Source organism: Nicotiana tabacum, chromosome 2, assembly GCF_000715075.1.
Source record: "Nicotiana tabacum cultivar K326 chromosome 2, ASM71507v2, whole genome shotgun sequence".
In the NCBI taxonomy this organism is placed as follows: domain Eukaryota; kingdom Viridiplantae; phylum Streptophyta; class Magnoliopsida; order Solanales; family Solanaceae; genus Nicotiana; species Nicotiana tabacum.
Window position 1 is genome coordinate 62,463,653 of NC_134081.1, and position 11,406 is coordinate 62,475,058.

The 11,406-nt window shown below is 39.8% G+C and overlaps 1 protein-coding gene across 1 annotated transcript; it reads right to left on the reverse strand.

Moving 5' to 3' along the window:
* Nucleotides 1-8,377: 8,377 nt before the first annotated feature.
* LOC107795361 (E3 ubiquitin-protein ligase PUB24-like) lies at nucleotides 8,378-9,851 on the reverse strand. The gene has a single exon (XM_016617983.2). The coding sequence runs from the start codon at nucleotides 9,760-9,762 to the stop codon at nucleotides 8,539-8,541; it is 1,224 nt and encodes a 407-aa protein (XP_016473469.2). The 5' UTR covers nucleotides 9,763-9,851; the 3' UTR covers nucleotides 8,378-8,538.
* Nucleotides 9,852-11,406: the final 1,555 nt, after the last annotated feature.

The window sequence follows — 11,406 nt, forward strand, 5'->3', positions numbered from 1 at the left end:
CGCTATGAATCGAAGATAAGAATAGAAGATGATCAGCTCGGGTTCCCGACATCAACCAAAGGGCGACACCAAGACAAGAACTGGGATAAGTTCAAGGATGATTTTGATGCAGATCGGTGATATTCTAAATGCCGCTTTTTGTCTTACGAGAGAGCCGAGGTACACGGCAGCAAAGGGTCCGGTCCTCGAATAGGTTCTCTCCCGGAAGAAGAATTGACCATGGTCGGAACAACATATTGTTACAAGGAAAAGAGGTATCGGGGACCCGAGATTCCACTTATCCCAGGTTATCAGATTACAATTTCAACATCAACATAGTGGAGTTGGTATCGGCGATGAGGAATATCAAAGAAGCACTATTCACGAAGCCAATCAGATCTTTTCCCAGCCAGTGGGAGCCCAACTTATGATGTGAATATCATGGGACTCACGACTAGAGAATTAAGTACTACCGACATCTGCACGAAGAGGTGGCAACGCTGTTGAAGAACGGCCATCTCAGGGAATTCTTGAGCGAACGAGCCAAAAATAATTACAGCCACAATCGAGACAACGCAGAACCCTCGAAGAGAGGGGAAGACCCTCCTTGGTTGACTATCAACATGACTTTTGGAAGGAATGAAATCAATGGTGTAACCTTCTCAGTAGCCAAGAAGACAAAAGTATCGGTGACACACAATAAGAGACTCTGGGAAGTTGCCGAAGAGGACATCACCTTTACAGAGAAAGACGCTGACAGACTTATTCTGCCGCATAACGACGCCCTGGTAATTTCTCTTAATGTTCTAAATTTCAAGATTAAACGTGTTTTGTTTGACCTGGGAATCTCAACAGCATCGTTAAATGGAGAGTGTTGGAACAAGCCAAATTAACCGAAAGTATCATTCCGGCAACAAAGCTCCTCGATGGGTTCAACTTGGTGAGTGTGACAACCTGAGGAGAGATCCTGCTGCCCACGAATGCCAAAGGGGTCACGAAGACCTCCTTATTAAAAGTGGTAGACGGTGACATGGGCTACAACATAATTCTTGGTAGACCATGGTTACATGATATGAAGGTCGTACCATCAACATATCACCAATTGTTGAAATTCCTGACCCCAGAAGGAATCAAACATATAAGAGGAGATTAACCGACAACAAGAGAAATGAACGCAGTATCGATTTCTAGCAGTAAAGGGAAGGAGCCCATCAAATAGCAATTACAGGAACTGGCACCTGCTCCTGTGCCAGGTGAAGATGATAAGGGCGAGTATTCGTCGAAATCCCACCAGGTACCAAGATACTCTTAGGTACCGGAAGAGACAGACAAAGAACAAAAAGTTACCTCCTGAATGGTTAGCTAATATAGTTGTTGTTCCGATAAAGAACAAAAAGTTTCGAATGTGCGTAGATTATAAAAACTTGAATAAGGCGTGCCCTAAAAACTCATTCCCATTGCCAAACATTTATCAAATAATTCATGCAACATCCAAGCATGAGTTAATGAGTTTCCTCGATGCCTATAACGAACTTTAGCACATATTGTTACAATGTAATGCCCTTCGGGCTTAAAAATGCTGGAGCCACTTATTAGAGGCTTGTGAACAAGATGTTCCAGAAGAAAATAGGTAAAACGATAGAAGTGTATATAGATGACATGTTGGTCAAGTCTTTGAATGCAGGTAATCGTTTAAAGTACCTCCAAGAAACCTTTGATATCTTGAGGAAGCATGACATCAAGCTCAACACGAATAAATGCGCGTTCGAAGTTGGCTCTGTTAAGTTCTTAGGTTTCTTGGTTTCACGAAGGGGGATCGAGGTCAATCCCGATAAGATCAAATCCATCGAGGCCATCCATTACCAACTGACATGCGTAAAAGAAGAACAGAGGCTAACCGAAAGATTGGCCGCTTTAAGCAGGTTCATCTCTCGATCCTCGGAAAAATGTCATCACTTTTTCTCACTTCTAAAGAAGAAGAAAAATTTTGAATAGACCCCAGAATGCCAACAAGCCTTAAAAGACCTGAAACATTATTTATCGAGCCCCTCGCTGCTATCAAAGTCGTGGAAAGGTAAACAATTGCTAATATACCTAGCGGTCTCAGAGGTAGCGGTAAGTGCCGTTCCAGTCCGGGAGGACGAAGGTACACAATTTCTTGTTATTATATTAGCAAAAATTTTCCAGGAGCGTAGACTCGTTATCCGCACTTCAAAAAAACTAGACTTAGCTCTCGTAGTCGCCTCTCGAAAGCTAAGGCCTTATTTTCAGTGCCAGTTGATAGCCGTTGTGACAACCTTCCCCTTGAGGAATGTTCTTCACAAGCCTGAGTTGTCAGGCCGGTTGGCCAAATGGGTAGTCAAAATTAGTGACTTTGATATTGAATACAAGCCTAGGACTGCGATCAAATCACAAGTTTTGGCCGACTTTGTGGTCGATTTTAGTCCCGGGTTATTTTCCCTGGCTACTAAAGAAGTAGTGTTGGTGTCGAAAACGTTATCAGGAGTTTGGACCTAGTTCACAGATGGAGCTTCCAATGTGAAAAGGTCCGGGCTCGGGGTGGTCCTAATCACGCTTTCGGTGAAAATCCTAAGGCAGGCCATAAAAATTATTTTGTTGACTAACAATGAAGCCAAGTATGAGGCGTAGGTTGCAGGACTCGAACTGGCCTGGGGACTTGGCTTTGATGTCATAGAAATCAAATGCGATTCCCAACTAGTAGTAAACCAAGTGTACGGGATTTTTGACACAAAAGAGAAAGGCATGCAACAGTACATGATTAAAGTTTAAACATTTCTTGCACGATTTCGGGAGTGGCCGATCACACACATCCCGAGAGAAGAGAATGTAGAAGCAGATGCACTGGCCAATTTGGGGTCGTCCAGGAAAATGAAAGGATCTGACTCTGGTACTGTCTTTTAACTTATGCATTCGGTACTAGATATGGATGGCTATTGTGAATTAAATACAACCAACCGGGTCTGGGACTGAAGGAATGAGTTTGTCGATTATCTTCAGCATGGCAAGTTGCCCGAGGACCCGAAGGCATCCTGGGAACTACGCAGCAAAGCCACTCGCTACAGCTTTTGGGTGGACAATTATATAGGAGATCATTCCAAGGCTCGTTGGCCCAATGTTTAGGAGCCTCAGACGCAGACTATGTGATGAATATCGGTCCATGAAGGATTTGCGGGAACCATTCTAGTGTAGATTTGTTGGTGCTAAAGCTAGTTAAGGCAGGATACTACTGGCTCTGGATGGAGTAAGACGCAAAAGCGTTCATTCAGAAATGCAACAAGTGTTAGCGCAATGCACAGTTGGTGCACCAACCGGTGGAAATTTTGCATTCAATATTGTCCCCATGGCCATTCATGAATTGGGGATGGATATAGTTGGTCAGTTGTCATCGGGTCCTGGAAAGGTAAGATTCTTTTTCATTTTAACCGATTACTTCACTGAGTGGGTAGAAGTAGGTCCTTACCAAAAGATCAGTGAGCACGAAGTGATCGACTTCCTATGGGAACAAATAATTTGCCGATTCGAAAAACCAAAGAAAATTGCCTACAATAACGGACCGCAGTTCATAGGCTCCAAATTCACAAAGTTTCTTGAAAATCTAAAAATCAAAAGAATTACCTCCTCACCGTACCATCCAAGTGCTAATGGACAGGCGGAGTCAACCAATAAGGTAATTATCCAAAACCTCAAAAGAGGTTAGAAACTGCTAAAGGCAAGTGTCCCGAAGAGTTACCGGACGTGCTATGGGCATACCGGACAATGACAAAATCAAGCACGGGAGAGATACCTTTCTCTCTCATATACAGCGTGGAAGCTTTGATCTAGGTGGAAGTGGAAGAACCAAATTTACGGTTCTTCCGAACAGATGAAGAACACAAACAATGAGGCATTGATGGTGAAGCTGGAACTGCTCGATGAACGCAAGGACTTAGTAATCATGAGGATGGTGGCTCATAAGAAAAGGATGGAAAGATACTATAACCGGAGCGCCAATATCCGCTACATTATAGTAGGAGACTTGGTTTTGAAGAAAGTGACTCAGAACACTCGGGAAATCAATGGTAGGAAGCTGGGTCTGACGTGGGAAGGCCCCTATCGGGTTTCAGTTGTCATCGGTAAGGGATAATACGAACTGGAGAATCAATATCGAGTCAAATTTCCCAGCAATTGGAACGTGACTCACCTCAAACGGTATTATTGCTGATGGATCCTGCATATACTGAATGTATATGCTGCACTCTTTTTTCCTTCGACCAATATTTGTCCCGATCGGGTATTTCTAGCAAGGTTTTTAAAGAGGCAACAAAGGAAAGAATACTATGAAGGAAGCGTCATCGGAAGCCTTAATACATCCCACCTTGCCTTAGCATCTTAAAGTTGTGCATGTAGCTGAGTGGCTTCTTGGTTGTGGGCGATCACTTCCTGCTCAATCTACTGCAACCGGGCCTCAAGCTCGACCGCTTCGGCGGCCTTTGCCTCCAGCACCAGGAGGTGCGCAGCAAGTTGATTCCTTTCGGCAAACAGTTGATCCCATTCGGACATAAGTCCCTCTTTATCAAGGATCAATCTCTGAAGGCCCTCGAAAGCGAGGAAGTTGGCCTACAAAACATATATCAAAGTCAGAAACACTATTATAATAGATAAATAAAGAATAAGCAGTAAGAGAACAAGTATGGTACCACTGTCGCATTGTACATGGCGTTATTCAACATACGCTTCCCTAAAAGGGAGTGTATCTTCCCCTTGTCTTTCTCTGAAGCCAGCGGATTCAGGTTGTTGGCAAGCTCCACCGGGTTGGACAGCAAATGGCACCCCTTTGAAATCGAGAGAGTGACACTCCTCCTCTCTCGAGGATCTAGAGAAGGGGGTGAATAGTTTTGCCCAAAATTCCCATAGTTAGGGGACTTGGGAGGAGAAACATCCTCTTCTCGAGCGTCTGTGGCTGGCAGAGGAGATGCAGTGGATGCTGATGGAAAAGGTGCAACTGGTGTAGATAGGCATGAAGTTATTGGTGTTGTAGGTTGAGAAGCAGCTGTAACAGGAGCAGTGCTGATTATTGGTTGCTCATTAACTGAAGGAAGAAGAGGCCCGGATTCTGACCTCCCAGGACCAGAAACAGCAACGGGGACAGGACAGCGGGAGTTGGCATTATCAACAAAATCAATCTTGCCCCACAGTGCTCGAACCTCTTCATCGGTTAGTTCTAAAAGCTCTCCCATTTGAGCACTTGGTTGAGCTGATTAAGATTGTTGTCTTCATTAAAGGGAAGCCTCTTCATCACTAGCTTTACCATCATCTTCAATGACCACAGTGGTTACGGTCGGCTTAGGTGTGGCCTTATTTACTTTCTTGTTTATATCCCCAGCCGAGGAAGAGCGTCGCCTTTTTGGTCACTTGTTCTCTGGCTGGGGATTCTGAGAGGAAATGACTTCACCAGAAGCAGACCCGAGGGCACCACTCCGAGTGAGAGCATTTTGCAGCAATCTAGCAGCCTCCATAGGATCGGCCAAAACCTCAACTTGGGGACAAGTAACAAAGCCATATGGGAATCCTGAATCAAACAAAAGGATATGGTTAGCAAGTTTACTTAGGTACATTCAGAGGCGGAAAGTAGAAGGACTCAGTTTACCATTATTCTTGGCCTTCCACCCATATTTGGGGGCCATCTCCTTCCACCGACGGGTTTCTAGCATAATAATATTCAAAATCTTCTAAACCCATTGGTCCAGGGCTTTAACCCATGGTGGTGTCCACCGAACAGCTGAAACAACAGAAACAAAGAGGTCAATGATGACGAGAAGTAGTCTTTTTACGAGTGAAAGAGACGAATAAATCACAAACTTATGTGAACGGCTCCATGATTCAGGAAAGGATGGAGTTGTGGCCGAGTTGATATCCCTAGTAGTAATAATGATAAACCGCTCCATCCATCCTTGGTCATTGTGTTCATTCACGCTGGTAAGAAGGGCGTGATGGCCACATTTACGGAAATTTATTACTCCCCCACGGAAAAGTTTTGGGGAGTAGAGGTTTATCATATGTGTCAGGGTTAGGGTTTTCTCTGTCTCCGTGCACAACCGGCATAGACAAGCCACCATTCGCCATAGAGAAGGGACTACTTGTGCAAAGCAAACCTGGTACCGGTTGCATAACTCCAAGATCACGGGGTAAAATCCCCCGCTCAAAGAAAACGGGCCCAAAGTGAAGGGGTACATATAGACATACGTAAAATCTTTCTTGGTGTAGGTAACTCACTCCACCAGGTCAGGAACAATGATGTTTAGGTCTGGGCAGTTATAGTCTTCCTTCACACTAGGAATACTGGAAGGATGAATAGAAGAAGGATACCAGCTAACAGCCCAAGTCCGGGGATGCACATAGGGAAACTTCTCTTGGAAGTCATTAACGGTGCTCAAATATTTGGGTATAATGGTGCTTACCGTAGGAGGATCAGCATCGACATCAACCTCTTTAACTTTGCTTCTCTTCGGGCCTCCACCGAAGAGAAGACCAGGGTTCTTAAAAGACTCAGTAAAAGAAGCCATAACATTAAGAAGATGATGGAGTTTTTGAAGAAAATCGGAAAGAGATGAAAGCAAAAGAAGGTTAAGTGCAAAGAATGTAAGAAACTTATGAAAATCTTGGAAGTGAATGAGGTATGATGATGAGTATAAGTATAGATATAGACGGCAAAAATTATGGTGATGATTATCTCGAGAATCGGAGAAAATATTGCTAAATCGTAGAAAAACACGTGTTCGAGGTATTAAATGCGAGAAGACATGCGTCTTTTCAAGCGTTAGAGACTGTTTAGAAGGTTTTTTCAGAAGATTTCCCGCCAGGAAAGGAATCTTCACCAACTTCCCAGTGACACAAAGATATGCCACTGGAAAGCAGGGGAACTATCTGTATATGGTAAAATTAGTTTACATTAAATCATGATAACATAACCCGTGGAATCGAAGACAGGTAGAAAGTAAATTGCGTAGCAACCAATACCAGGAACAACATATGTAATTGACATCGGACTGACCCCGAAGGGAATATAATCAACGTGGGCAGAATCAAATGCTTGCCATCAGATAACATTCAATGAAAAATATTCTTTGGCATTAAATGAGCAGTCATTGCGGAGAATTTTGTATTCATGGCCTACCATTACATATTCATCAATGGCCCTCTTTATCGTCATTTGGAGGGGCTTGATCCTAGGATCTTATTTCCCTATGTATAACTATAAATCTTAGATTCTAACAACCATTGTAAGGGAGGAAATTCTTGGCAAAACTTATGCTACATTCTATTCTCAAGCTAAACCAAATAATTTTACTTGCTTTTTATATTGTTCTTACTTCTGTCCTCGGAGGCATTGCTCCCGGAGCCAAACCTGCCGTTTTCTTTGATTTTAATGCTAAGTCTTATTTTTAATTTAGTTTATTTACTATTTTGGATCAAATCAGTTCGGTTGTCTATAAACCACGTAACAAATTTAGTTGTACCGTTTTTACGGATAAACAAAGGAATCTCTCTGTCTTATTTAAAGATTGAAATATTCTGATTTTCCCTTTGAAAAAGTTGATCACATACATAATCCATTGAGATAGAAATGCAAATCGCATGAAAACAATTGCACTGAGAAGTTAATTGAAGGGAAATTGTTGAACAGATAAAGTAAATCAAAGGGACTACCAATCTACCATAAATGCTTTTTCTTCAAATAGTATAAAAGCCATATACCCAAAACCCCATAGAAAGTTTCTTTGGTCCCCTTTTGTATATTAGAATGCGTACTTTGACTCCAAGATCATTAATTAATACCTATATTACTTGCACAAGTTATGGAAGAAATTCAGATCAGAAATACCGAGCAATCACCTACGTCGATACCAACAATTTAAACCGACAAAGTCAAGCTTCATCGAACTTATAAGGTATTAAATTTAGAAAATAAATATTCAGTCTGACAGCCCTTCAAATGAGGCTTCAAGGGAAAGAAACACCCCTTTGTTGGGAAATTTTTTATCAGGTAAATTCTAAATTAGAATAAGCTTACAACTCTCTTATTAACAATATATATAAAATAGTCGGATTGCAGATTAATTTAAGGTGTACAGCTCCACAATCTACATTCACATATAACATAAAAGCCATTCGCTAATTAGATAATAAACAGAAGATCATAAAAAAATCTCTTTTCTTTTTTTAAGCTGCTGAAGAATTCTATTCTGATCTATTCTTATAAATCAGAATTATATTCGTTAGACATGCTCAAAACATGCATCTACCTTGAGCCCTACAAATTAATAGAACAACATACCAAGTAAAGATTGTTTGAATACATGAAACGATAAGATTTACCAAAGACTTGAAATTTGTCCTATTAGCCATCTATACAAGTGGATCCTTCACTGGAAATAAAGAAGTTCTTCATTTACTTGCAAAATGATTTCAACCAATAACATTATTAAATGAGATCAAAAGTTATACTGCATGTACAAAATTGTTCTGATATTAATTTGTAATTCTTGTAATAATTAATGATTAAGCATACCTTGTTAAGGTAGCAACTTCAACACAGGGTGAATTCTTCCAAACATCAAAATGTGTTCTTAGGATTTCCCTTGCTTTATCCTTGAGATGTGAAGGACAATCTGCTTGAAGCACCGTGCAAAGCTTTGACACGGTTTTAACTTTCAACATCTCCTGAAGCACTCCACTTGTTGCAGAATACTTGGAAATCAACGAAAGAATCGACATGGCTCGTACATCTGCGGTGGGAGTCACCTTTAGAATCCTCTTTGTGATCATGGCAATTCCAGCAGCATGACTAAGAAGTTGCGCTCTTCCATCTGCACAAGAACACAAATGGAATAGTATCCCTAGAATGAGCTCTGTTGTCTTTTTATTTGAAAATTTGAGTTCGAGCTCGATGAGCTCGAACACTGCCCTTGATTCAATCATCATATTTCGGTTTCTGCTCAGAGAACTAGTATCTAACATGACATGTAAAGCAGCATCAAGTCCTTTTTGTGTGATTATACTACTCTCTCGTAAAAACCCTGTTATTTTCTTGAAAAACTCAGGTTTCAAGCTCTCTAATGTCCCCGAATTTGCCTTACCGATGACAGTTCTCAACACACACATTGCATGGTTTTTTATTACTGCATGATTTTGCGTCTCATGGTCAAGACCTAATGCCCACATAATCGGATCTACTATTTCTTCATGATTTTCGACCTTAGTTTCACAAGAAGAAATAGTCCAGATCAAAGAAAGAGTAGTAAGGGCTTTTTCAAGACCATTTATATCACCTTTCTTGTAACATTGGATCAAGAAACTAACTAGGGCATTATGAACTCCACCTTCAACCATGTACTGCCTGTTCCTCTCATTTTCCTTAGCCAGCAACTCCAACTTCTCTAGCGTCCTAATCTTCGCTCTGGGGACCGAAAGATCAAGCACCAGGTTGAGGACATAGAATTTGCTTGGAGGAGGCTTTGGAGTTAGAATCCGATCAATACCGCTGGCTCCATTTGCTATACACCATGCTTGAATCAGACGGCGGAGAGTGTGATTTGGTGTCAAGTAAGAGTCTGTTGGCAAAGGCTGCTTAGTAACTGGACATATGGTATTATGGTTCTTGAAAAGCCAATGTTCTATGCTTTCACGATCGTAGGAGATTCCTGTAATTGCCGTCACTGGATCTTTCATGGTTTGTAAAGAAATTGGACAAATGAAATACTCAGGGACTTCTATATTTTCCATGATCTTTTTGGTTTCTCAATTTTGTTACTTCTTTGGAATTCTAATAAAAGAAGTGATGCTAAATGGAGAGGTGTGGAACCGACAAGGAAGAGAATTTACTTGTGTGGTAAGAGAAAGCGGCTAATGCATTGAAGTAATAGAAGGAGTAAGAAGACTGGAGACTGGAGACTGGAGACTGGAAATCTTATGATTGAGCCAAGGAATAAGATGGGTCGTTGTTACTAGTCATGCTTTCTCACGATGTGATTGCTTGGGACCTTGGTCAAAGTTAAGAGTAACTGCCTATCTGACCAAAATTGGACAAAGAAATCAATTTGTTTTCATTTTATATTTGTTACTTCCTCCATTTTTACAAACTAATTTTTCGGCATGTTCATTGCACTTTTATGCCGAGTTTTGTAATACAAGGTGTTGTAAAATAATATCAATAATATTAAAATAAAGCATAGAGTACAATAGCAATTGTTGATGTATAAATTATGAAATTAGTGAATTACTAAAAAGAGATATTATTATGAAAATAATATATCCAGACTGGGAACAAACCCGTGTTGGAATGTTGCTAAAGTACTAAAAAGAGAACTTCTTCGCACTATTTAAATATAATCCACATTGAGATATGTTAGATAAAATAATTAACCCCAGTTAGCTGATATTTAATTTAAATTTTTGAAAAACAAACACTACTAAAAATCAGGAAAAAGCCGACCAAGCCATATCGATCAACGTTGGTCGGTCAACAAAAGCGATCAAAAAATCGTCCAAAACGGAGGGAAACTACCAACAAAAAAAAAAAATTGTTTTAAAATTACATAGTATATTGGTTAAAAATTTGACCGCAGTGGTCAAACTTGCTTAGTCAAAGTAAAGTTTTTATTACCGACCAATATTGGTCGGTAATGTGGTTCCACATTTTTAAATTTTAATAATTATATTATTATTTAAAAGATTTTATAAAATTATAAAATTTATAGTTAAGTTTAACGACCAAAGTTGGTCGGTTATTGTAGGGGAAGATTTTACCGATCAACTTTGGTCGGTATATGTAATTTTCTGAAAAATAACCGACCAAAGTTGGTTGGTTAATAGGTCAAACATGGTTAAACTTTTGAATCACACTAATATTTACTATCTAAATAATATAAATGTAATATGTTAACACTTTATTTTGTAATACAAATAATGAATACACTAACATATACTATAACATGCTATATAATTAAAGTAGTACAACGTGTGTGTGTGTGTGTGTATGTGTGTGTGTGTGTGTGTATATATATATATATATATATATATATATATATATATATACACACACACACATAAAAACACGAAGCGCTAGAGCCATATGGTCGGGTTCGGATAGACTTGTGAAGAAGCAATAATCTAATTAGTATATATAATTGATCATCATTAAATATATCTCTTTGTAAAATAATTCATCGACTTATAACTTACTTAGATGCATCGAAGAATATTAAAAACAAAATATTTTGACCTATATCGATGAATATTAAAAATAAAACGTCTCGACCTATATCGATTAATCTATGTCATGCATTATTAGTGATGAATGAATGAAATATAGAAGAATTAATACTAAACATCTTCGACATGTATATATGGATCACAAATTAAAGAAAC

Bases quoted from the DNA above. Each gene is read 5' to 3' on its own strand.
- LOC107795361 (XM_016617983.2), bottom strand. From the start codon at position 9,762: ATGGAAAATATAGAAGTCCCTGAGTATTTCATTTGTCCAATTTCTTTA.